Source organism: Ciconia boyciana, chromosome 1 (assembly GCF_034638445.1).
Source record: "Ciconia boyciana chromosome 1, ASM3463844v1, whole genome shotgun sequence".
NCBI lineage: Eukaryota > Metazoa > Chordata > Aves > Ciconiiformes > Ciconiidae > Ciconia > Ciconia boyciana.
In genome coordinates, this window is record NC_132934.1 from 38288169 (window position 1) to 38315613 (window position 27445).

At 44.9% G+C, this 27445-nt stretch overlaps 1 protein-coding gene across 5 annotated transcripts in view; it reads left to right on the plus strand.

Annotated features, from left to right (window-relative positions):
* The window catches only part of RASSF3 (Ras association domain family member 3), a 98139-nt gene that overhangs the window by 25822 nt on the left and 44872 nt on the right, over positions 1-27445 (plus strand). Inside the window, exon 1 of one of the 5 annotated variants that reach the window (XM_072863001.1) lies at positions 18159-18177. The exons of 1 other annotated variant lie outside the window; for it this stretch is intronic. Coding sequence is in view for 2 of the 4 variants with exons in the window: in XM_072862976.1 (XP_072719077.1) it covers positions 18728-18856 (129 nt within the window). In the remaining 2 variants the exon portion in view is untranslated. Of the gene's footprint in view, positions 1-18158; positions 18178-18358; positions 18857-27445 lie in introns of those variants that run through there. 3 more of the 5 variants (XM_072862991.1, XM_072862976.1, XM_072862982.1) reach the window with 3 other exon arrangements.

Here is a 27445-nt window from a genome sequence, read left to right on the forward strand (position 1 = left end):
TATTAGATGAGGGGAACATTTAAAATGCACTTTTGATTTTTGCACAGTTACATGTTTTCATATTCAAGACGTTTCTGTAGTCTCCCTAGAAAACTATGTGTTTCCCTAGTAATGTGGCCAGCTTCAACCTGCTGTTTTGTCAGCTGTCATTATAAGCTGTCATTATAAGCTGTCATTATAAGCATTATATGTTCTTATTCCACCATTTATTTCTAATACAGACTATTCTTACCACACACATTTTTTCCACTGTCCTTTCCAGTTTCTGCTGTCAGTGTTGTGCCAGGTGTAGGATGTAAAATATCAACTGCATTTTTTTTATTGTGGCAGTTTTCTTCCTAATTCAAAGTTATTAATATCTTCCCAGTAGCTCAGCAGGCTCAGCAGAGCACAGATGATCACATTACAAATTTAATACAAGTAATACAGGCTTGCACGTCCCGTGAGTTCCAGGTGGTTCTCTGATACTCAAATAGCATTGCCTAATCTTGTTGGAGAAAAAGTTCAAGGAGAACTGATCCTCTAAATTGTTAAGTTTTGTGTGTTGTGTATGTTATATAGCATGATATAGCTGCACACCGATGTGAGGGGTGGCCAGGCTCTGCCTGAGCAAGTGGAGGGGGGGCTGGCAACAAGCCAGGATCCTGAGGGTTGGGTTTGTGAGAGTTTGCAGCGACGAGATCAGAGCACGGTTTCTTTCTTATCTTTAGGGTAGGTTTTCAACATGCAGATCAGGACAACGATCACTAGGACGATTGGTTTTGATGGGGCGTGTGTAGGCAAATGGATGTTGGCTGCCTTCGTCAAAACATGCATGCTTGAAGAGGGGTATTTTGCTGTTATATGTTGTAGATTATGGTTGTACATGGAAGTTGCCCAGTTGTTGGGTGATAAATCACTAACTATGATAGTGTCTTGAGTGCCTTACTCAACCCTCAAAACATGCAAAGAAAATGAGCGCTGGCTGGGCAACTGGTAAGTGGGGGGTAAACGCCGGCCCCTGCGCGTCTGTCCTGGTGCAATCCTAATGCTGACTTTTCTCAAAAGTCCACGTGCCGTAGATGACAGATGGACAACTAAACTTCACCTTTCTGTTAGGGAGAGGCAGGTAAACAGGGTGACAGCGGTTTTCATTCCCCCTTCACAGGCTGCCTGATTATTTACTTTATATCCATAAAACACCTCGACCAAAATGGAATTACCAGCAGCCGCGTCAGGTCCGTCCTAATTTATTAAACCACAGGGGTGACTGGTTTCCAAGCAGGACGAGGGTCCAAAGAAATATTTAATATCACACACTTTCTAGAGCACTTATTCACGAGGCTGATTGTATTTTGCACTTAAATGTTCAGGAAGGTAGCTGGGCTGGTGACATACCTGCAGACTACTTAATTCACCCCACGCAGACCTGTCCTAAGCAAATAACAAGATGGCAGCGAGAGCTGATCAGAAGAGAAAGTCAGAACTGTTGTGAAACTCACATCCCATTTTCTCATCCAGATTGCCTAAAATATTCTTGGAGCTTCACACTATCTCTCCCTCTCTCTCTCTTTTTTTTTTTTTTAACAGTATCAGGCTTCTTTTGTTGACTTATGGCATTAACAGCTGTTGGAAATGTACAGAGAAGGGATTGCTGCTGCCTTTTGACTCAGTGCAGGAAGGGCATGATGCAAAACCTTCCCTGGTGGGGAAGGAAGGTGGGGAGCGGTTTTTGATTATTTTTAATGATAACATTGCTGGGTGAAGATATGAAAATATTTGTTCCCAGTCTTTGATCCAAGTAGCTTGCCAACCAGCAGCCCCTTAACAGACAGCTGTTAAGAAAACAGGTAGAGAACAGAGCTCTATGTTGTTCTGATGCAGTCCTGTTTATCTTACAGGAATGTAAAGCCTTGTTTCCCAGAGAGCAGGAATCAAATGACAGGAGGTCGCGTTTTTCCTTACTGATTCATGGCTTCCTCTAACTGGGGATGCTGCCTAGGAGCTGCCTTCCAGACTCTTCCTCGGTGCAGAGGAGCCCGCCTGTTTGCATGAGCTGGATTTCTCCCCAGCTCCGCGTGTGTGCTGCCTGGTGGTTCCCCTTCTCCCAGGGATCTCATTCTACGGTGAAGCTTTGTTCTTGTATGCGTTGTCTCATGTCGGTCTGCTCCACAGGAAGTGTGGATAAGAACTCATGTGTTCCCTATTTACTCTGCAAATAGTGTGTGTAAGTGTGTAAAAATTCAGTGATGTAGTAAGTGTTAATGCTTCAATATACTTACTGGGAAGGAGGAAACTGTCACCAGTTATATGTCATTTAAAAGCAATGGCAATGAAGTCATACTAGTTAAACTTCTGGGGAGTAGTCCTCTTGTTCCTACCCAAAGCGTAAAGAAGTAGCTGGCTTCCCCAGATCAAAACATGCTGGGTTCTCGTAGCACTTGTGGGAGATCTCGAGCAATAGTCACTGTCGTGTTTCCTTCTCCCTTTTTATTTAAGCTATTGTAAGTCTCCATTCCTGCAGCGTAGGTCCCAGTGGGGATCCTGCACCTCTGGTTCCTGTGGCCTTCTGATCCTTTACTGCCAAGCAAAAGAAGCTGCCCGGATACAAAAGGCTGTTGTGTTGTTTCTTCTGAACGCAGAGACAAAGCTACAAAATGTAGACTCCTACAAGCTTTTTAGATCTGGTTTGTTCTACAAAGAATATGCTGGTGATCAGTTGGGGTTTTTTTTATTTCCATGAATGTTTATTTCACAAATGGTGTAACAAACCTTTCAAAAATGAGATAAAGTCCCTTCATCGCTTCATTCGAGATATACACCTTACATTATGGTTGTGATATTCCAGATGAGATTTTTGATCCAGAGCTAGTTTTGCGTCTTGATCAGCTTTCCCCTGTGACCTTTAGATTTCTTATGATTTGTGACCTGGTTCTTAATCACGAGACCTCTCCTAAGGATGAGTTTTGGATCAGCTCCTAGCCCAGACGATCCTGGAGCCATGCTGCTTGGAAGCTGGACAGTGCCTGGAGAAGATAAATCCAGCTGGTCTCTGCATGCCTGCCCTATGTGAATAATCCCTAGAGAAGGATGGAAAATATCATCTCCCCTTTACATTTGAGAAGAAAACTTTCATCATGGGACCGCAAGAGATCTTCAAACACATACGTTACAACTAGTCTTGTGAACCAATGCAGAGCTGCAGATGCCCATTTCAGGTATTTTTCCTACTGATGTGCTGCAGTCAGCTGGATAACTGGATACAATTATTTGCTTTGCCTAAACCATATCCTACGCTTCTCCATCTCTTTCTCTGCCAGTGCTTGCAAGTGTGTATGTAGCCATGGTCAATCCCCCTTTTAAGGCTTTGTCTTCTCTGACAGAGTGTTTGTTTACAGCAAGATAAATACCATCATCGATTATTTTGCTTTACAATCCTAAGTGAGAACAAAGCAGTGGAGATAGTTACCATGGGGCAGCAGGATGAGGTCAGCACCATGCATCCTGCCTGGGGATGACCTCACCTAGCTGACTTCAGGATAAAACTATGTCGTCTTGATTTCACTAAGCTATTCTATCAGAACAACCTTATCAGACAATTCTGCAACATTATTCTCTGAGGAAGGAAGACCAGTGTATAGCAAGGCTGAACACCACTTTTACATTTCCCAATACTCCTAAACTTGTGTTTAGAGGAACATTGCTCAGTCCACAGTCCTCTGTGAGTTTTCCATTTGCACTGTCCTCTCCCTTCAACCTTCCTTTTGCCATCCTGACTAATATTTTCCTTTACAATAACCTTGAAAAGATATTTCCTTATCTGCATATATGACTAATCAGTAAGGTCTTATGATTATTATAAAGCAATTTGTTGGAGGTAGGAATTAGAGCGTGAAACTGGGACTGAGGAAGCCAGATTTGCAGCCCTTGCTCTACTAATGACTGATTAGATATGGCCTTCAGCAAGTCAATTTGGCCTTGGTTTTCAGATGTGCTGATTTAATTTTTAGTCTTTCGCCCCCAGCTTTCTTTTCTTCCTTCTTCTAGGAGGAGGGAGGTGCCCACGGTATGCAAACCTGCTATTTCATTTTACCTCAAATATGTCTCAGTCTGGGGAGTCAGCAGTAGAAGTTGTTTTTGGAAATGGTGACATTGTGGATAATGTTCCTTGCCTATCTGCAGCTCACAGTCGCACTGGGGATGAGCTCTTTCTTGCAAAGTATTATGGGTGAATAAATGCACCGTGTGGCACAGAGTTACATTCTGAGAACTTGATTGTTTCTTTATGCTTTACCTGTAACTTCTATGAATATTCCTGAATTTGTTGAAGAATCCATAATCTGGGGAAGGAAAGCAAGGGTGAATTCTTAAAACTGAGGATTACAGATAGGGTAAGTTGAGCAGTAACTCAGTATGAGAGAGTGGAAGGAGTAAAATCTCTTGACAGCTGCATTTGTGAACTATGATTTTACTGAGTTCTTTATATTCTTTTCCCCACAATTAACAGATATAGCTAGAGACAGGAACAATTTACTGAAGTGAATGAATAAAAGAAATAAGTGTTTTGGAAATACCTAGGGTCCATATTTCCAGTTGTAATTAGGCAGCTGCTGTCTGTCTGAGTAGTGTCCCTAACGTTACTCTTTGGGGGTAGGTCGGGGTCCTCTCCTTTCGCTGAACCATCTTTCTGAGATCCTGTGCTCCGTCTCCCAGCAGGAACCTCCCAAGCTGTGCTGGGCTGCACAGCTCCCACAGCTTCGCCCGCATCAACCCGTACACCCCAAGCAGCTGGTCTTCACCCCCGTGCTGCCAGGTCCTTCCGCCCTACGCAGGGGAAGCTCGTCCCATGTGCACATCCCCCATGGTGGGGCTGGAGAGAGGAGAGACCTTCACTGGCAGAGAAAGAGAAAGAGAGAAACAGAAAAAGGACAAGAGGGGCTGACACGAGCTATCTGGATTTTTTATTCTTGTCTCCCTCTGTCTCCCATCACGCAGTCTGGACCTCCCAGGGCAACCCCAGTCTTGGGTTTGAGAATCATTGCATTAGGTTAGACAGTGAAAAAGGAGATGTAGGGTCCAGCGGAGTCAGTGAGAGCAGAGTTTTGCCGTAACAGATCCAGTTTCACTAACAGTTTGTAAAATCTATTAACCATCTTTTTTTTTCTTTAAAATGTCCTCAACTTGCAGTTTTGAGCCTTCTTTGGACCGAGATTGCCTGCTGGGGAGTCAGCACAGCGTGTCCCAGAGCTGGGGACAGGAACTGCCCCGCATCCTGAGCCAGAAAGAGAGGTTAGCATACGCGGGGCCTCTGACGCGAGAGAAGTGTGCGTGCCTCCATCCCACCCACCCCCAGGCTACCCGAATTTTAAGATGAGTTGGCCATGGTCCAACGGTTGGCAGCATTTCATAGACAAGTCCTCTAGACTGTGCTAAAGCACTGTGTGTAAGAGCAGTCTTTCCTGGTCATTCCACACTCTTCCCCACACTTTCATTTCTTTTAAGTCACCTGTGGTTTTTGGCTGCAATTAAGAAGGAAAAAATTTCTGGCAGTTCTGCTGTAGTCACATTTGGCAGTTTCACCAGTTACTTCCAGTAATTATCTCTGTGTCACAGATATGCCCTCAGTGCCAGTTTTAGGAAAACCTTCTACCTTTCTGGTGTTTGAGTAAGGAAATGGATTCTTTAGGAAATTGCTTTCCTCCAAGAACAGCCCCTTCTTTACAAACACTCTTGCTGTGGTCTTTTGGAAAAGGCCAAATTTGAAATTTGAAATATGCTGATGTGCAAATCATTTTAATAGCTGACCTGCAGAATCTGTTGGCAGGGCTGCTGGAGGCAGTTTGCTCTGCTTCCAGCCGCCTGCTTTGTTTTGGCAGCCGCACACCTTCTGTCCCAGATGCCTGCAGCCTCTTGTCCAAGTTAGGAGCTAGAGAAACTTTACACACTGACCTGTAAATGCACCTCAGCTTATTATCTATGCAAAGAATTAGCCCTAAAGCTCAGGCTGCCTTTTGCCTCCCAAAGTTATTTTAAATGGACGCAGTAAAGCTGGATTACGGATTTACAGTGGTGGATGTGCTTGCCGGACTCCCACCAAGGAGGGGGGTGAATCACTGCGTTTCCTTGTAAGGGTATCTGCCCGACCGCAGAGCGGTGGTGAACGCTGCCAGGCGGCCTGAGCAATAGCAGGCAGGCCTTTGAAAGCAGCAAGGCACATAGAGGCAGATCCTCCTGAAAGAGCAGATGCCAAAGCAGATGCTAAGGCCACATGGAGGACCACTGAGTGCAGCGTGGGGGGGTTATGGCAGGAGATTGCTTCCAGGACGTGGATGTGAAATTCTTAGGTACAGCTCACAGCGTTGGTGTGCCTCTCTGTTTCAAATCCTCACAGCCCTGCCACAAGCCTCTTTTTAAAAGTTTTGCAGTTTTCCTAAGTTAATTTAAAACCAGCTCTTTGAAACAGATAGCTTTTAAAAATACTTTCAGACCTAAGTGAAATGAAGGTAGATGCCCTAATGCATACAGCAAAGAGCGTGAGCTTTTTAGCATTGTTCTGCTGTGATGTTACATTCAGTGACGTTTCTGACATATTTTGAGGTCTCCAAGTAGACTGCAAGTTCACTGATTACTTTCTGACCTTGAGGTACAACCCATCTTTCAATTATCCTGTGACTCCGCTAGTCTGGTCGCATGTCAGGGGAGGGGAGGCGCACCCGCAGTGTTAAATTACCTGCACATATGGACATATGGACACATCTGTACATCTGTTGAGTCACACAAACATAACCTCTCTTTGGCAATGCATTGCTGTGGTTTCTCTCCAGGTCTGGCACTCCAGACACCGAGTGCAGGCAGGAAGACACGGTGCTGCCCCAGGGTTATGTGGGGGTCTGGTACTGTCCCTGCGGGACAAGAGGTAGAGAGTACATGATGGAGACAGCGTATGACTGACGGGAATAAGCACTGATCAGCAGAACTCGAAGACAAGGTGTGAGGAACAAAGACCATCCCTTTTAAAACAAAAGTCACGCACTGTTTTTGCCAGATGCAGTTTTTTAACAGTTGGCGTTGGTGGGATTGCCTTTGTAATGGCAGCTAGCCGGACAGCTCTGGGATCCAGTTGGTGTATGGCACAAAAGAAGGTGCTTGTGGCTCATGCAGGCTGGTGCTTTGTGCCCCAGAGTACTTTGTGTTCCTCTCCTACATGGAGCTTTCCAGCCTCTGACCAGTGACATCTTACCTTGGTATCGCTACAGTGGTGCCCCCCTGCCCTGGTGCCCAGCCCGTTTTCCTCTTGGGGAGCTCCATTTCGCCTGGAGGGATGGCTCAGCTGGTGAAGCAGCTGCTGTATTGTGGCAGATTTCAGCCTGGTGCTATTAAAAAAAAAAAAAAAAAATCAAAATTGGTTCCAGTTTATCCTAACCATCTAAGCCCTAAATTGAGGCAGTTCAGCAGCTGCTTCACGAACAGCTGAGCCGCCTGTGCGGGGGGACCAGGAACCTCTGGGAGAGGGGCAGCTCGGACTGACAGCTAAGGGCGAGAGTAACTACTTGCGTCAGACCTCAGTCTCTAGGTGCAGCGGTTGGGTGGCAAACCGCAACGTAGCAAAGCAAATCAGAGTTGCGGGAGATGTCTTCATGAGTCTGTAAGAGAGTGTTTTTATGTCAGCGACAGAAAAGAGAACATGTTGAAACAAAGCGTTCAAATGTTGTAGGAAAACAGCTATATTTAGCTGCTCTAAAAATTGCTTAGTACCAGACATGAAGGAAATGACTGTGGCAACCTACGCTCCTTCAGTTTCACCTGTTGCGGTGTTTCTTAAGCCTAGAAATATCTGTAAAATAAGTAAAAAAGCCATTAAACCTTCCCCAGAAGAGGCGTAAACAAACTAAATTCACTTTGCCGAAGCAGCTATTGCTGAACTATGGATTGACCTTGAGCTGTGTCGATTTGCTGTAATGCAAACCATCTGCGCGCTGAAACAATTAAAGCCTTCAGATCTCCTAGGAGTTTCCTTCCTCCGATTATAACTTATGTGCTGTGGTAGAACATAGAGGTAAACAGCTAGTTAGCGTGGACCTCTGTGTCTCTGTAATTTTATGGGGCAGCACATACAAAACCATTTTCATTTGAAGTGGCAGTCGGCTTTCAAGTAGAAAATGTAGCATATGCTTGGTACCGAATGCTGGAGTCACAGCTCGCAAAACAGCCTGAGCTAGACACATCTGCTTCACCTCCTCTGCTTCCCTTCCCCCCAGCTTCTCCTTCAGATGTACCATTTTCTGTGATTTTTAACCAAGGTTCCATAAAGCACAAGTCATGCTGGAGAGGCAGTGCTGAAATAGGGACTGCTCTGGTGGAACGCCCCTGTGCGTATGTCTAACTTAAACCCGCCTGCCTTCTCAAACAGCGGTATGTAAATAGTGCTTCTGTGCCGCGAGTCTGTGGCCAGGTCTGAAGAAAAAGGATTGGATAACAATTACAAGCAATTTTATAAAAATCTTGCTTACTTTCCAACTAGTTTGGTTGCCAGAAGCTCAGAGTTTACACCTCTTTAAACCCTTAAAAAATCAATCTACAGCCATGGCATCAGAGTTTGGATGTTGCTGCGGTGGGAAAATACCAGAGACGTTGCTTCTGTAGCATCTCTGTACAATTTGCTATGTCCCACAACTGGCAAAATTTCATATTAAAAGCTCTGCAGTGTAAAACCTCTTTCTACATGTTCTTCCACCATTTCTTTCCATCTGAATGATAACAGCATTAAAATTTTGGATCATGCCTTTTCAAATCACAGTGCAGAGTAATCACCCAAGCTTCATAAAATAAGAAAAGAATTTTATTTTCTAAGAATAGTGGTTTTTTCTAATTTTAGAAAACGAGCTTAACATTATAAACAATGTAAACAGAAGCAATGACTGTAAAATTAAATTAATTAAATATTTTGCTTTTCAAGTTAAGACTGAAAAAATAATGAGTAGATGCAGCACAGCTGCTGAGCCAGCCATGACTATTGCTCTCTTCAGCCAAAGGCTTCTATCCCAGGGAGTGACCCCTGGCCTCAGGCCAGGAACTGCAGAGTAGCTCAGGTCCACGTTTCTCAGAGCTGTCCCCTCCTAGAACAGGCTGTGTCCTACACCCCCGTATCTGTGGACTCAAGATATGGCGTGCATGTTTTATTGGTTCAAATTGCCTGGAAAATGTGAGGGGAGGCTGAGGGGACGATGCTGGCTGGGATAGCATAAGAGGATGGTGAAGAGCAGAGGAAGGCTGAGGGGTCCATGCTGCTGAGATGGCGTGATTTCTGGCGTTGACTACCCCTGGAAGCACCTCTGGGGTTTGTTTTGAAGGAAATGCGCTGATTTGCTGTAAAAGAGGGCCCACAAATGAACTAACGTGTAAAATAAGACTATCGCAGGACCAGACCCTGGGACTGAGCTGGGGAGCTGAATTATTTGGTAGTGTAGGTCCAGGTCCTATAAATTGTCCGTCATATTATGCATGTTATGTATAAAAGGCTATCTCTAACAAATAGACAAAAGTATATAAAATGCCAGATTTACAGTTTCCTTTGTGACCTGAATACTGGCCCGTGTGTGACCGTGCTGGAGGCTAGAGGAGTAAGGACAGTCTTGGTCCCTGCGTTGCAGGGTTGGGGGGACATGTTAAGCTCAAGACAGTCACTCATGAGGGAGGCATTTCCCAGCTTACAAGTACTGGTCTTTGAGTCACAAATATGTCCTGTTTGTGTTCTATTTTTTATAACATCGGTGGTTTTTTGTTAGTGAAACAGATAAGAATAAGTCATGTCAACTCGCCCTGCATCAGCCCAGGGCTCTGGCTCTGACCTCTTCACCCACGGCAGGACCAGACATGGCAGCAGGCGGAGGCATAAATAGCTTCTTTCCCTCAGGGTGGGATGGTTCTCCTGCTGCATCTAAGTGCAAATGTTGCTTATTTTCCCTCTGGTGATCTCTTTTTTCCACCAAAGTGCTGTCACTACATCTAAGTGATAAAATATAGGTAGAGGAGACCAAGAGCCGCACGGAAGCAGGAAACCTCTGACAAGGCTTCGGCCCTGTGCGGTCTGCAGCTCTGCTGGACTTCTTATTGATGTAAGGCATCCACTCCCTCCCTTCCTTTTCCCTCTGTATGGGAAGCCAGGAGGCTGACTTTAAATCTGCTAAATTGAGGATTGAGGATGCTGTGCACATCATTCCACAGTTTTGAAAGAAAAAATTAAGCACCATATATTCTTTTTTTCCTTTTCTCTTTTCTACTTCTCCAGTATCTTCTCAGCCCTGACACATATGCTTTCTTTAGCTGCCTTTTCATGTAGTGTACTTTTCCCGTAATTACCCTTTTTAATTTTTCAGTATATTTTTTCTCTAAATCTTCCTTCAAAATTAGAAACATACATCTCAACTTTCTTCGACATGTGCTCTTTTTTCACCCAGAAATCTGTCTGGTCATTTTTTCTGGGATTTTCAGGAATTCTGGGTAGAAAAATCTGATTCTTATTTCAAAATATTACCTTTTTTGTTTGATTTTTACTTTGGCCAATTTGCCTATTTCTCACTTCTATTTTTTTCCAGTCCCTGAACTCCTGTCTCATCTTTAAACTGTCCTACTTTTTTTATCCCTGCACTGGTGACAGCAAAGGTGGGACATTCCCACCTTTGCATGACAGCAAAGGTGGGAATTGGGAAGCCTTAAGCTGGTGAATGGGACATGGGCCAAATGTGAAAGGATTTAGTGAGAGTTAGCTAAAAGAAAGGCTGATTCAGGGCAAAATTTTCAAAGGTGATCGCATCCTACTGAAAATGTGAGAAATGTTAATCTTGTGCAGCGTTGGCAGAAGTACAGGTAAAAAAAAATGAATTACCTTGCATTAGCAGCTGGCAGCCCCTCCAGTGCCTGCCGGGCTTGCAAGCTGGGGAGCAAGTGGGCAGGCACGAGCACGCAAGCGGGGCTGCTCTCCTGCAGCCCCCAGCATTTCAGCTGGCAGGGCTGGCTCAGCAGGTGTAGGGCACTGCACTTCGAGGCTAATTTTTTCAGATTTTTCCAGCTAAGGGTGGACTGGATGGATTAGACAAGCATTTCAGCAACAAGTTGTCAGATCTGTTGTCCTGTCAAAGAGCGCTGTCTTTCTGGGATGCTTGTCTTCATGGGCTGCTGTCAAGATGATTTACTAGAAAGTCCTAAACTTGCAGGGACAGTTTCTAGGGAGTTTCTACTATCTATCACAATCAGATTTATTAAACAGAGCAAAATGTCATCTCGTACACAGTATGACAGGACAATTTATTGTTCTTTGTCTAGGAAATGACAATGTGGACGTGATTCCCTGACCAGAAGGCCCCTTCCCCCACCAATTCACTAGTTTGAGGACAGATGCTGGGAATCAGATTGCAGCTACAGCGCATTAGGGCTCACATTTTAGTGGTATCCACAAGCACGCTGAGCTTCCACAGTTGTGGTTTCTATACTTGAAACAGAAGGTCCTAGTTAATTTTACTGCCCCGAGTATTTTTACATACTGTTAGCAATTAGGAAGAGAATTAAAAGTAGGAGAATGTCTGTTTTCTGTACACTTTATTATAGAATATTTCCTTAAGATTATATTTTCTCATATAGTAGCTCTACTGCTTACCCTGGCAAGGCAAGGGTGCTTACAGAGAATTAGATGACAGAGCTCCCAGGCTTCTGAGCTTCCCTTACGCCAACCTTAGCTTATACTTACGTCTGACTATTCACATCAATGGGACTGTGCGAGTAAGGATGAATTCTACACCTCTTTATTGAGTCGGGGCTTTGGGGCTACATCTGGGCGCTGACAGACTTGTGATCTGACATTGTTAGGGCTGGCTACAGCATAAGCTAAAAAGGCCATTGAAGCGGGGAACGGATTGCCAGATGTAACATGGCTCTCAGCTTTGAACTCTTACTACTGCTGGCACATCCACTGATCTGTCTGTGCCACAGAAATCCAGCCTTTGAAACGAGAGTGATGGGCAGGGCAAGACTCAGTTTGGTACATTTGCACAGCTCTTTGAAACTCTCTGATTAAACGTATGACAGACATATAAAATATTTGTTCATCATTTGTACTGTAAAATCTACCTTTTCTTATCTGTGACAAGAAAGTACCTGTTTAATAATGCAGTTTATAGTCAACTACTAGCAAATGTCTCTGTTTTGGAGAGCACTGCTGCCTAATTGGGATGGAAATAACCTGGAAGAAAAATGCATACAAGTAGAGTAGAGGATTGCTTTATGAGCTTTATCCAAGTCATTTCAAAGGCAACGGGAGTCTCTCAGTTGGTCCAGGTGGGTTTTGGGCTGGGGCAGGATGTGGGGAGTTTGGCACTCACACCACAGGATGAGGCCAGACTCCATGGCAGCGTCTTCAAACTGCAGAAATAATCCCTTGGTGAAGGCTGTACTTGTGGTCTTACCCTGGCCAATCTTGAGTCATCTTGCTAGGCTGGATCAACGACACTCACATCTTTTTGAGATAAAAAGGGGTATTGCTTGAATATTCTGGGAAGCTGTCGAACTCTAACCCGAGGCTGATGGTAATTCTAAAACTGTCAGGAAGGGTACAGTTTTACCTCTACAGCTTTAGGTAGGAACCCAGAAAAAGTCCCCAATCCTCCAAACTATGTGCATGTTTAAAATAATGAGTAGCTCTATTGATTTCAGTAAGATTGTGCATGTGGGTAGGTGGCCACATGTTTCCAGCATCGTAAAAAAGGAGACAAGCACAATCTTCTCGTTCTGTCCCCTTTCTATCCCCCTTCAAAATAATGTAGGTCTGACTGCTCCAAGCACAACCCCCAGATGGGACGGGGGAAGTGAACTTGCTCTGGGTTCTGTGATCTTCTGACCAGTCCAAGTATGGTAGATGAAGACCATGGATTTGGTGCATGACTGCAAGTGCGTGAACGTGTGACTAAGAAAGCGATTACGTGGGTTATTTTTAGTTTCCAGGTATCCCTTTTGTTTTGAGGATTTTGGATGAAAGAGTTGCACCAAGGGGCCTTAAGGGTTGGGCAGATTAAGAATTTTAGGAGCTGGAAAAGGATTCCTGACAATGCTGTCCAAGGTTGTATCTGCCATAGCAAGTACATGTCCCCATGGCATTTCTTCACCAGGAGATGGAGAGAGGCTGTTTAGCTGGCTCCTGTTTGTTTTCAGTCTGCACTCATGTGCCTGTGTGGCTGGAATGACCTTGTTTGAATTAACAAGTCACTGAGTATGAATCAGAGGGTAATTGTCATTGCTGCCGGTGGTACTAAACAGACCTGAGCTATTAATTCAAGACAAATGGGAGAAATGAGTAAACAGAAAGTTTGCTGGTGTAAGGAAGCTGCAGGCCTGAGTGGATGTTCCGTGTTGGTTGTATTTCAACTTTATTGCTTTGCTTTGATCATTTGAAATTACCAGTTTTCAGCCAGAATGTAGAAAAAACTGAAGCCACACAATTTCTGAATTATTTTTTCTGATTTTAAAGGGACAGTCTGTTACAAACTGTCTTATCTTGCTCTGCAAACTTGTTTTTGGGTAGTCTTTGCTATACAGCCATAATTTGCATCATGAACATCGTGGAATAATTATATTTCCCTGTAAATTTGTTACAAATAAGCCAAATCCAACGCGCTATTAGGTATGAACCCTTTTGGATTTCAGTCCTAAGCATATCTTAAGATTTAGTATGTTGCATAGGGACTAATCATGGATAAAGCTATGTCCATCGTCAGGCCTTTACAGGATCAGGGCTGGCGATTGCAGATATGTGAAGGTGGAAAATAAGAGGGAGAGAGCGAACCGCAGGACTCCAGAAGTGACCGGAAGGGTTCCTGAAGCAGACAGGGGCTGGGGGCATCTTGCAAATTCATAGCAATTATAATTAGAAATATTGCTAGGGTCGTTAATGAAACTCTTCCCGCAAAACACTGGTGACACCAGGGGATACTAATGCAGGTTTAGAGGGAGGTAAGGAAGTTTAGTCCCTGCACTGACCCTTCCCTCCCACAGCCCACATCCTGCTTCCCTTCACTGCTCCCAGCCCAACGGAGGCTGCTGCCCGCGGCTGCGGGGCCACCGCAGGTCCTGCCTGCCGGAGCATGTAAGCACCCTTGCAGGGCTTCACCCAGGGGGGACCGAAGTCTGGGGAGGGAGGAAAGGAGGAATCTGTAGACTTCTCCTGAGATCTCCACATTACTGTTTTTATTTTGATAGAAACGTGGTCTTAAATGCTGCAGGACCCTCCAAGCCCATGCCCTATCTTGCTTTTAGCTTTCCTGCTCCTTTCACCCAGCGCCTTTTGATGTAGTCTGGCAAAAATCTGGAGAAAAGACCAAGGCTTGTGTGTAGACCTTGAGCATCTTGGTCCCGGGGCTCAAAGCAGCCTTACTGGCCGAGTGAATGCTTAGTAGCTTTCCCGTGTTAATGAGTCCTCCCAGTTTCTGTGTCAGAGGGCTGAGGGGATGTTTTAGAAACATGTAAACATCATGCAGTTGCTGATGGAGTTAATGTAAACTCTATAGGATGTTTTATCAGTTGTCCCTTTGTTTAGTCTGGGAAGCAGAAGAATGGAGGGAACAAAAAGAGTCCTCAAGTACCCAAAAGGTTGCTATAAAAAACAGCGACGGGCTGTTCTCCCTCTCTTTCTTTTGCTAAGAAGCAAATGGGCAAGGTTAAAGATTTAAAATGGGATGTTAAGAAAAACTTTCTAACTCAATAAATAGCTTGAACACTGGAAAGAATGACCCATGGGGGAGATGTTACACTACCATACTGTATTTCAAGAATGGGTTAGCACAAGATCTGTTAGGGATGGTGTAAAGTCCTTGGTTCTTCTTCAGAGCAGGGGATGAATTTACTGAACTACCCCTTGTAATCCTGTTCAGCCATACTTTCGTATGGTATTGTGATCACTTCAACAAACTGATATTTTAATACAAATAAAGAAAGGAAGCTGCAGGACCTTGTGAAGCAGTCCACCTGTATGAAATTTGATGTCTGGTTCTAAGGGTTATTTCGGTTATGGTAGTTGAAAGTCCTAATCCTTGCCAGATTCATAAAATTATTCACACCTCTTTTGCCATTTAGGAAGTTCAGCTTTAATTTCCACTTTTATGGAAGCTATGCCTGATGTTTCATTTCTCTGAACTGACTCTCCAAAACCACAAAGTGATTTAAAGCCAAATTTTATCCTTGAATGTAACAGTGATTTTAAATATTGTTTTTCCCCCTACACCACAAAAAGCTGTATATGACACAGGTTATCTTTGCCTGTGATTGCTTTTTACTAATATTTTATTCATGAGACTCTTGCTTTGGAACACAGAGTGCCCATTACTATTTTTGGTTGTGTTACTTGAGTCACCACTTTTGACTGGCTTGAATGGGCTATAGTTAAAAAATATTCTGAAATTCTACCCATCAAGCTTTAATAAAAACCAAAAAAAGTTTCTTCTCCTTTTCTTCACAGGTGCATTTGTAGCACTACTTGCTACTTGAACTTAATGTTCATTTAAAAAGAAAGCATCTCCTCCTTCTTGCCAGTTGCCAGTGTGATCCTATGAACACTGATTGCCAGCTTAATTTCTCACTGGGTTGAATTATTTCTTGGAAGGACTGATTGAGAGCCTCATAGTGCTTGTTGATGTTTTAAATCTCTCTCCTGTGCCACATTCCTTGGCTTTTAACTTCATTATTTTAACCTAATGCTTCAATAATTCTACTTAAGAACAAATATGCTTTCAGAAAGCTTATTACTAACTTTATCTTGAGACATGGCTGCCTTTGTTTTCATTATGCAGTGGTTTGGCGGTTTTTGTTGACTATTTAAGAGGCCTGTCAGAGTGAGCCAGAAAACAACACAAGGCTGGTAGTGTAGAGGTTTCAATGCAGCACCTGACAAAGAGCCTTGGACGAATCTTACCTAGGTAAGATCAAGAAGTCAATTTGAGAAGGTGGAAAAGGACTTGTCTGGGGACAGAGACCTTAAAAATATGAACAGAGAGTAGCCTGGGAACAGTGAAATCCACAGGGGTACCAATTCATCTTTAAGTATCAGCCTTGCAAAATACTCGATAGACTTTGGATATGTTATTTGCAAGCACCAAGCAAATCAAAATTGAAATGCATCACATCTGTTTGTATCTTCATGTTAATTGTTTGATTCAGCGTCCCGTCTGAAAAAAATCAAAGAAAAAAATCACTGTCAAAATTAGTAGGCTTAGTTGAGGAGTGAACTCATATTGGAAGATATATCACAAAGAACTTAGATGTATTTTCTCCATTGTTCTTTGTTGCAGCAGGAGAAAACGATACTGTAAATCTTTCAGTGTTATCAATAGAAATCATGCTTGACAGACAAGGTGAATGTCATATGCCTTGCTGCCAGAGAACATACAAACTCGAGCCCAAGGACTTGCAACTGATCTTGCACAGATGGACTCGAGCTCCCTTGCAGCAGCTTATTGTCTAAATGATCCTCTTTGCCAGCTTGATGGTCCACCCACGCACTATTGGGTTTGAGGCTGCAGCCAAGCAAACAAGCTATGCACACAGTGCCTTTTGTTGCTGGGGAGTCCGTCAAGTGTGCCAGCAGATTACATTTAAAAATACCTTTGTAGTTTGAAAACGCAAATCCCTTTTTGTAGCACACCCGAGTCACTTAAAAACCTTCACCTTAATCGTGATCGTGGTCAGGGGCGTTATATCCAAAAGCTTTGTAATCTGAGGTTGCTGGGTCTTGGACAGGTTCAGAGGCAAGCCCAGCAGCTCTCTGGTGGGACTTCCTTTTGGCATGGGGCTGGTCTTGGCGAGCCAGGTAACACAAAGCTCATTTGTCTACAGCAAGCATTTTAATACGTTTTAGTCGCATTCAAGTAACTTGGCATTCAACTTAAAGCTATTTTGAATACCATGGGGCTTTATAGTGCCAACAAGTAGGCTCAAGATCTGTCACATTCGCATCTACGCTGTTAGACTCAATTATTTGTTTTTAAAAGCTATGCAGCCTTCTAATCTGCCAGGTGCCAAAACTCCATACAAAAATCTGGGAGAATCAGAGTTGATGGGAAAGTAAGGATTTAATACCTCCTGAACTGATTAACTGGTTTTAGTTCTCAGTGTGAGTTGTTTTGCTGGTGTTGAGGTGACTTCATCAATATGTACGGCATGCTGATGCAGGAAGAGCACCTAACTGGCAGAAACAGACCCAATCCGCACTCGGGTAGGGCGATAGGAACGGCTGCATATAGCAGACAAGGAGTTTGTGAGGGGCCAGCGAGATGGGGATGGGGAAGAGGGAAAGGAGACATCAGCTAATGGCGTCCCAGATACATCTGTGGCCGAGTACTGAGACCACAGGAACTGATATATTGGCTTAGACCGCGGCTTGGTAAACATGCAGCTTCACATCTGTTTAATCTAAGGCCGTGCTGTTGCTGAAAGATGTAGCCTGCCCTCCTTCCTGGTCCCCACAGCCCCGTCTCACAGGGTTTGCTCCGGTGGCGAGTGGCTGATGTGACTCACTTCCCCCTGTGGGACCGCTGCCGTGGCACAGGGGGGACAGCAGGAACGCCGGGCTGAGGGCGTGCAGGAAAGGCAAGTCTGCTTTCTCGGGCAGCTGCGTAGCTTTAGGAAGCTGTACCTTAAACCCAGTATCCTGTCTGTGACAGTGACCAGCCCTAGATAAATTAAGGGAAGACATGAGAAACTCTGAAGCAGGTAATTACAGAGTGACTTGGCCTTCAGGCATTGTCTGTCATTTCCCCCATTAATGACAAGTGTGATATACGCCCTGTGTCTTATCAGAACTTTTGTGCATTTAAATATGTTCCTCTGTTGCAGCCCTGGATATTCTTGCTATCCATACACATATCTAATCTCTGCTGGGTCTTCACAAGCCTCGCTCCTCCTTACGGCCTGGGGCGATGAATTCCATTGACTTAATAGTCTGTGGGCCTGATCAGGGAGGAGAGGCCAGGGCCAGCCACCCGCAGCTGCTGCGGGAATTCAAGGTTGTTATTGCTCAGCACGATTGGGTCTGCTACCAGTTGCAAAGCTTAAATTCAAAGATCCCTGGAAGAACAAAGCAGGAAAGGCTTGCAATTGTTTTGCCATTGGTTATTTTTTTAATAACTTTGTTCTCACAGGCGCATAGGAGAGCGAAATCAGGTAATTATGGGGGAAAAGTTTGGGACCTTCTTTCTTTAGCCAGGCCCCCCTCAACTGCCCCGTTGCTTGTAATTAACGAGGGGGGGTGCTGAGGTATCGGCACAGAGGCCGGGAGGAGGGTCACTATCTCCAGCCCACGCCCGTGCTTTGATCTTCCACCCCCCCTTCGCCGCCCCGCGGCAGTCGGGCCCCGGCACCCGGCTGCCGGGCTCGCCGGGACCGCCCCGCTCACGCCGGGCCGGTGTTTCGGGGCCCGGGGGGCGGGAAGCGGTCGGCCCCCGCCCCCTCACCTGCTGCCCGGGGCGGGCGGGGGCGTCGCAGCCTGGCGGGGCTCGGAGCGGCGCTGCCCGCGGAAACTTGTGCGGCAGGAAGGGAGCGGAGGGCGGGAGCGGAGCCGCCAGAGCAGCAGCTCCTCCTCCTCCTCCTCCTCCTGCGCTCCGGGCCCGGCGGCGCTGGGAGAGGAGCGGCAGCGGCGGGGCCCCATGCGGCGGCCGGGACGGTGCTCTCCGCCGCCCGGCCCCAGCAGCAGCAGCAGCAGCCGCCGCCGCCGATGACCTGGACCAGCAGCATGAGCAGCGGCTACAGCAGCTTGGAGGAGGAGGAGTCCGAGGAGTTCTTCTTCACCGCCCGCACCTCCTTCTTCAGGAGGCCGCCGGGCAAGACCCGGGCCGCCCCGCAAGTAAGTGCCGCCGGGCCGGGCCGGGCCGGGCCGCCGCCCTCCCCGCGGCCTCGGCCTCCACGTGTCCGCCGCCCCCTCCCCCACGGGGAAGGACCCGCCGGAGCCGCGCGGGCCCCGGGACGGAGCGGGGAGGCGGCGGGAAGGGCTTCCCTCGCCCCCCGGCTTCGAGCCCTGCGGCGGGGCTCCTGCGCGGGCCGAAGGTCTCTCCGGGGAGAGCGGTGCCAACTCCGGGAGCCCGCCGGGGTGCCCCGCTGGGAAGCCGGCCTGAGGGAGCCAGGCTGCGAGTCTGACCCCCCCAGAGTCTGGCGGGCTGGGGATGTGGTCAAAAATCACATGTTTCTGTGGTGAGTGATCGTGCTATCAGCCCTGCTGTCGGCTCTGCTGGCAGCTCTGCGCTGGGGTCCGGCAGGGTCTGCCTCTTCGCTCCACTCAGAGCTCATTTCGAGATGAATGACAGCCTCTTCAGCTGTTTTGTTGGCAGAGAAAGGCTCTCAGAAGTGTTTAAGTGTCTTGGTTTAAGCATTCAAGCTCAGGAAATCAACTGCAAGTGGGCTTTGAAGTGAAGGACTGATTAAAAACAAAGCAAAAACCCCAAACCAACCCCTTTTGTGGTCCGCATTGAAATTTCAGTGGGGGACCTACAGGGCTGCAGGCAGAGTGAGAAGAGTTGGTGTGTTGAGGAAGCCTTGCCATAACAAAACCAGCCCCTCTCTCCTAGGAGTAAAACCGGTGTCAGGGATACAAAATGGAACAGTCCCTGTCCGATCCAGAGCAGTTGTTAAACCATATAGGGTAAACATCATGTTTCTTTAGCTAAGCAGTCCAGCCCCCTCTCACTTTTCTCTTCCCAAAGTGCAGGATCTCTTTCTAGAGGTGGTTTGTATCTTTGGAAACTATAAGCTAGCGAGCCTGTCTTGTTTATGCTAACTCTTCTTCCCCTGCTCCCACCATTGGCTGTGGCTTCTCTCTGTTCAGTGCCTGTTTCTTTGTACAAACTCTTGGTATTTTTTCCCCGCTGCACTTTGGTGTTGGTATTACTGCTGCTATGGAGATCTGGTTATAAACTTGCTTGTCAAAGTCTGGATACCTCAGGTGCCCCCTGGCCCACCCGTGGGGCTTGTCAAGACCCATCGTTCATTGCCCACAGCCGTTCCTCTAGGCTATGTTGTGCTGCAGAAAGCCAACCCTTATTTCTGTTTCTCCAAGGTTCTCCATCTGTTATGCCCTGTTTGTGATTTGCTTAAAACTTAAGCCCTCTAACTGCCCCTCAGGAAACTCCTGCTCCTGTTGGAGGAAGTGCACAGAGCTTTCTTGAGCTTTAGCTTCCTTTGCAAAGTTTGGCAGGGAGCCTGGGCGCACCCTCTCCTTACACCTGAGCTCAGGCACCTTGTGCAAATAGGCTGGGACCAGCTTTTTATCAGGTTATGGCTGCTTCCCCAGGGTGCTTCTTGCTGCACCCCTCCTCAGGGGTTGTCTTTTTCTCATCCATCTTAAGTTTCAGCCTCCCACTAACCTGAGGGACTCTCTGGAAGTTGGCAAGTCATTCTGAGTGTCCTTGAACTTCATCTGCTAACCTATTTGGCCACCTGGCAGTTACAGAGGAGGACCATGGCATGATGGTACTGTGCAAACAGACACCTAGCTGCTGTGTCATGAGATGTAGAAGGCCCAGGTCTTGATTCAGATCCTAAAAACATATGTGTGTCTTTATAATGCTGTTGTATGAGTTGTCTTACTAAATACTAGTTGTATAAGTAGTACATTGTGCAAACACGTAAATCGCTGTATGTGATGTTAACATTTCCAAGCAAGGGGGGATGGAAAAAAACCCTAAAATTTGATATTGTGCTCTAGTAGTGTTTCCCAAAAGAATACTGCAGTGAGGTGCTGCAGAATCCATGTTTAAATATGTATTGAGTAACCTGGAACAAATTCATCTGTATTGCTGACTCTGCAGCATCAGAAATGCTCAGCTAGATGTTTCTAGTCATAAAGTTATTACCAGTTGCTCTGAGCTGCTGAGTTACAGAGGAAAGAAAAAAAAAAAGATCCCCAAACAATGCTGAATGTAGATTTCAACAGTCATGTGGCCAGTAAGAGTGAGTTTCCCCTTCCAGCAATAACAATCATAATAAGCCTCTTTGTACAGATGAGGATGTTACTTTTGGGTTGTATTTGAGGTTTAGTCAAAAAATGCATACTATGTCCCCTTGAGCAAAGAGAAAAGAGGGGAGCTGCTAGTTATTGTTTCTGTGTCTTTCTCAACTATACAGATACTAAGTTTTGCAGTGTGGGTTTTTTTTTTTTTCTTGTAGAAGACTTAAATGTTGGCAATTACTTTTATCCCTCTGTCTTAGGTCCCTCTGCCTGCTTTCTCATGGGGAAGAACTGGGTTAGAGCATTTGGCTCGCAGCTGTGCCTGCAGAAAAACTCAGTAGTAGCATTTGGACTTGTTTTGTATGGATTTCCAAAGAAAAGAAGGAAAAAAGGAAAATAAGTAGCTGGGTGAATTTTTGTCTTCCATTTAATGGGGCAGTGATGGGCTTACTTACGTACCTCAATTTCTGCAGCTAAGACAGGATTGATACCAATTCTGGTGTAAAAATCTTGTGATAATACCTTTGGGCTTTGCCAAAGACGGCTCATCTTCTGTAGGGTGGTTAAAGGTTTGTCTCTTCCTCTCTCTCTACCACTTCTAAAAAAACTGAAGCATAAAAATTATTACAGCATATGACAAGCAGCGTGGTGTTTTGGGGCCAAGCAGTGGCCCCAAAGCAATTTCTTAACCAAAAAATACTTTAATCTGAGGGCAACGTGCATAAAATGCAGGCTGCTTTGTGCTGTGTTGTTGTTTATGGAAGGTTTCTTATCTTCTGTGGCTGTTGTAAAATTTAAGTATCGGAGGCTAGATTAAGCTCAGTGTGGCCCTGTTCTGTGTTTGCAATGACTCATTTATTAAATGAAAAAGGAGGAACTGCAAATATTTTTGTCCTGCCAGTGTGACTACTCATGTGAGGTAAACTTATCCATATGCATAGGCTTTTGCAAGATCAGACCCGTGCTTCTGTATGATCAAGCCTTTGGAAATTGTCCATTCCCTGTAGAGAAAACACCAAAAGAAGATGTTTTGCAAACTTTTGAAAGCTGACCCCTTTCTCTCCCTCTTTCCTCCTGCCCACCCCCATCCTTTCAGGAAAAGTGAAAACAGTCGTGCCTGCTCCTGCAAGCCCTACCATATGTTGGAGGGGTACGTGTCTTCCTCTGTATGTTTCCTACACTTCCCTTCCCCGTGTCAGTTCCCTGTATTCTCCCACTTTGAACGGTGTTGATGTAAATCCTCGCAGTACTTCTCCTTTCTCAGGCGATTTGATGGACGGTGGCTTTTCAGGCGCTGTGGTTGGCGTGTGGGTTAGTTCCCAGCCTCGCTAAGCTCCCGTCTTCGTGAGGATCACTGCAAACACTGGGAGACATCCCTGTGCTTGGTTTTGCCTGCTCTGTGTTTCAGTGTCCTCTGTCCCTGTAGCTATAACAGTTAGAAACATGAGATATTTCTCTCTCTATAACTGCCCTTACACGTGAGGGGTCTGCGAGAGAGGGCACCACTGTGCTTTGGGAAACCCGGCTTCAGAAGCTGGCGGTGCTGTGAAGATCATGGATCCCAGCTGTTAGAAGAGGGCAAATCCCACAGCTTGTATTCAGCATCCGATCGTGAATAGTTTGCACGCAAAATGTGAGAGCTCTGCTTGAAGTCTAGTGTAAAATAGCTTGGAGATATGAAGGTTGGCGCTTGGATACTGCTCATCTCTTTTTAAAGAAAAAAGCAACTGTGTGTTTATGCTCTGTTTTTCACCATTTCATACAGGGCTCTGTAAAAGTACTTGCAAGAAAAATGCAATTGTTTCTGTTGGCAGTTTCCAGAAATGCACGCTTTTCTCCTGCACCCAAGAATGTGCTCATTGCCTTGCTGTCAGCACCCGTCCTTCCTCGTCTGAAGTCTGATTTCTCCCTCTCTCTTCCCCTTACTGGTCTCGGTCTTCACGGCTTCCAGACCTGCCGTCTTAGTTCCTTCCCCTGCACCCGCACCCGGTGCCCCCTGCCATGACATTGTTTTTGTGGCCGTCTTTTCTGCACGTCACTGGAATTTGCAGGTGTGGTAATGGGGGTGGGAGAGGAAATTAATAAAAAAGCTGGAAATGGAAAGCGGATATAAAAGAGCAGAGGAGGTATGAAGGGGAGAGGCAAAAGGCAGAGGGTGAAAGTCTCATCCCTAACTAGTCCTGGCAAGGTAACCAGCCATCTCTCATTCCACTGTTGGAAGCGCAGGTTTCCAGGGAAAGGTGTAGCAATTTTGGGTTTTTTAATGGGTAAGCTGGTACAAGTAAAAAAAGTAGACGAACTGCTGGGTGCAGAAGCCCTTCTTTAGGTCTGTTCCATGTGAATTTGCACAGTGGCTCGAGGCATTTCATTGAGAGGAAGAGAGACAAAAAAAGCATTTTATTTGGGAAGAAAACAGTTTCTAGGGGTAAAATGCAGTTTGTAACTGCTCAAGTCTAGTTAGTATGGCTTTGTGTTACCAGTGTCCGTTATTAAAAAGTTTCATGTTATTTGGCTATTACAACTCTTCCTGGGTTTCCTTTCAGTAACATTCCCCAGGGAAAATGGCTCTCCTGACTACCAGAACAAACGAGGTTTCTAATTATAGGCTTGCTTTGGAGCCAAAAAGTTTAGGTTTGTGTTTGACGTGTAGTCATGAAACTTATTTAAAAATAAAAACAACTAAAAATATCCAGTAGTGTTTCATTCTTTTTTTTTTTTTTAATCCATTTGGCAGTCAGTGAATATTATAGGGTAAACATTGTTGCAGCTAAAATACTTGAAAGTTAAGAGTTGAAGGAATGAGAGCGGTAGAGATTGTGTCTATTTTAAGCCCATGTCACTGTCTGGGTGAACTAGTGGTCCTTATTTTGTGTTTCTGCCTCACTCTTCTCTCGGAGCGCTTGATGTGGCGTGTGTGCATCAGTAGCTTGGAAGAGCATGGTGGCTGTTTTGGGGTGATCTCCGAGTCCCCTTCTGGTGTCTGACAGCCTCTGGAGGTGAGATGAAATTTATGCTCTGTGCAGAGGATGCTGATTGCTGTATGCTGGTTTATCATTGCAGTTGGTTCTTAGAATCATCAATTTAAATTTTGGGGACTTAACTATATGAAATGGTAACTACTAACACACAAAAAATTAAGAAACAAGTTTAGGAGAGATGGGTTAATGTACTGTCCCAAGAAGAGTTCAAGTTGCTAAAACATCTAATGAGTGCAGTTACATTCAGCAATTTATTTTAAGTGTCATGAGTGCAGCAACGGTGGCAGGTAGTATTGAGACTAGGTGACTAACTTTTATCTTTCCACTTTTTTCTTTAGTCTTTTCTATTAATACTGTGTTAGGTGCATCTCAGGCAGTTGCTTCTCTGTTAGCATGAACTTTTGGAGCATGAGCCATGTGTTACTGGCTCTGTTACTGATATACATTTTAATATCACCAGATAAACACCAGATTTTTAAATATTTTTTGTCCTTTTATTTGGAAAAAAAACTTTGATTCACCCATCCGAGTTTTGGAGTACTGTAGCTAGGCTTCTCGCTGGTAAGATCGGGAGTACCTAGTATGTATAGATGTTTTGCAATGTAAGTAATAATGTAATTGAGTTGGGATAATCATGTGGCTTTAAGTGCAAAGGCAAAAGGGTAGAACTGGTGGAGCTTTGGACTTTCACTGAAGTCAAAAGTACTGGGCACCTATAGCCTCATGCTCCAAAATGTTTAGGCTTTTAGACGTAGGCTTCTTTAGACTCATGAATAGATGTGCAGACACAAGGAGTTTTGTTTAAATTGAGGACTCTGGTGAATTCAGGAAAATGCTCTGCAGAGCAGCTGAGCTCAGGATCATCTGAGTACAGGAAGGAGAAGTAAAAAAAAAAAAACCAAACCCAAAAACCAGCTATTTAAGGAAGGAGAAAATTTGGTACCCCTTTAGATCAAGAAAATTTGGTTTTCTTGATCTCTTATTTCAGCTGTAGACCTGTGTGTAAGAACAATATCAGAATAACTATTTTGGAAGAGGTTCTTGCTGGTTAATATTAAGCCACTGCGAGAGCAAAAATACAAAGAAAAACTGAAGTAAAAACAGATACTGCAGTTTGTCCCGTGTGTAAAAAGCCAGCAGCACCAGTGTTGGATTAACAGTTGCACATAAACCGATTAACGGGGGATTTTAGATGAAGTAGTAGATCTGTAATGCAGCGTTTGCCTGTGACAGTATACTTGTGAGCCAAGCCAAGCAACATAAGCGTCAGGAAGAGAGAGGCGAGAGTGACAGGTCTCCGTCGTTCAACTTTCCTCGTGGACAGGCAGCTAAGGCCCCGGGGACTTCTGCAGGCTGCATGCCGGGCCAGGCTGTTCAATATGTACAGCACTTTCCTCACAGGTAGAAATAATAGGGGATTTATGTATGTATGTCTTTATATACACATGTTAAAAAAAAAAAAAGAATTTGTATATATTTTTATATATATATTATATATATACACACATAGAAAGATTTGTACCTTTTGACACCAACCTTCAGGAAAGGTCTTAAAACCAGTGTGCCCCACAGACTTGAGGGGCACACCCCGGCGGGACTGAAGCTAGCACGCTGTGCTGTCATCCCCTCCAGTTTTGGTGCAGCGCTTACCTGACTACACTAGCGTCAACCTTTTGTAGGAGTTTAGGAGCCTGTAACAAAGCCCGCACGTTTCTGTAGACAGGTATGAATTGACTTGGGATGAGTAATTGCTGCTTTCGTTTTGTTTTTTGGCATACTTGCTCTTTTGCGAGGTTGATGAACTACTGCAGACAGTTTTGAGGAGAGTGCTTCCTATGCAGACATGTATTTGGCTATGCTAAGGAGCCACGTGTGATTTATGTAGCAATTAAGATCATTTTCTAGTTACTCATCTCTGTGTGTGCTGGAGAGGAATTTGTGTTCCCGTATACGGAGGAATCTACACTGTGCTGAAAATAATAGTAAAAGCAGCAGTGGTTCATCTGCCTCAGAGGAAGCATCAAGTGTTAGTGTTGGGTATGTAGGAGTACTTGGTGTGCTGGTTGTCAGCTTCTCCGTCTCGCTCTTTACCCACTAAGTAATTGTGGAAAATGCTGTTTGCAAGTGTGTTTCTTTTAGAAATTATATACAAGAATACAGTAGGGGAAAATTACAAAGGCAGTTGTCTGTAATCTTTTGTAGTTATCCCTGTTGTCCGTAATTAGGACTGCTTGTCTTGTGTTCTGTCTTCTAATTGATCCGAAGTGTGATCAAGTGCATGGATGCGCAGTCTAACCATGCTGTACTCTTCCTCATAGTGCACAGTTCTCATACCTTGTGTTTGCAGTACCCAATCAATATGGTCTCTCTAAAGCCTGATTAGTAATAATAGAAACTGAAGATCAAGTTCTGCTCTGACTGAAGATGATAGTTTGCTAAATAATTAAGTGCTTAATCTTATTTCCACTGAAGCAGGGGATCCCATGATTTGGCTTGTCCCTCTGAAGAAAAGTTTGGGATGGATCAAATTTGTTAATACTGCAAAAGTAGCTTAATGCCTTTATTGATGGCTAATAGCCTCTATTGTAGAGGACTTCCTCTCAGTCACTTCTTATACATAGTTGTGCCTAGGATCGCAGTAGCCTGTAAACTTGGAAGAGTTTAGTTCAGATGTTCTATTAAGAGCATTACTTTTCTTTTACTGGGTTGCTCTCTTCTGAAGAATTCTGCTCCTCAGGAACAAAACCTGCTCCTCTTGCTGTTCCGTCCACCAGTGGCTTGATTTAGTGTGTTCACTTACAGGTACATAAGCTAAGATTATGGAAGTCTGTTCAGAGCTACTCATTTCATTGCAAAATATCTTTGTGGTTCATCTGAGAAGCATCTGGTAAAGCTGTATAAACTGCAGCAACTGCACAAGGGATTTCAGCATGAACCATAGTGCTTATGTGTACAGAAACTGGCATGTTCTTTGGCAGCGCTTAAAAGATTAAGAATATGGTGGTTGCGTGTAGCATAATGGGAGAATTGACCTGCATTGTTTGTCCTCATGTCTGAAATGAGTAAGTTCAAGGCTCAATGCTGTTGAGATCAGCATAAGAGTCAGTGCAATTTTTTTTCACAATAGATGTAATTTGAACTACTATATTACATTTTTTTTGTGTCATTGATGCGTGCAAAGACTCTGTAGTGTAGGCATAGACAGGCATCTTGTGTTATCCTTTATGAAATAAAGGGAAAAAAATTATTTTTTTTTTTTGGCAGCTGTGGTTACCTTGCTAGTAGTAGAAAAGTTGATGTGTGGCAAGTGACCTAGGCTGTGCCTAAAGTGCATAGCAGGTACATGCTGTAGCCAGCTGCAGGAGCTGATCCCCCACTGTCCTCCAGACTGGTGACTTAAAGACTGGTCAGCCCCTTTTTTTTTTTTTGTTGCTATGCTCGTGTGTTTCACTTTGAAAAGCAGCGGGGAGAGAGTGTTGCTGCAGAAGCGTTTCTGGATCCGTCAGGCTAAACT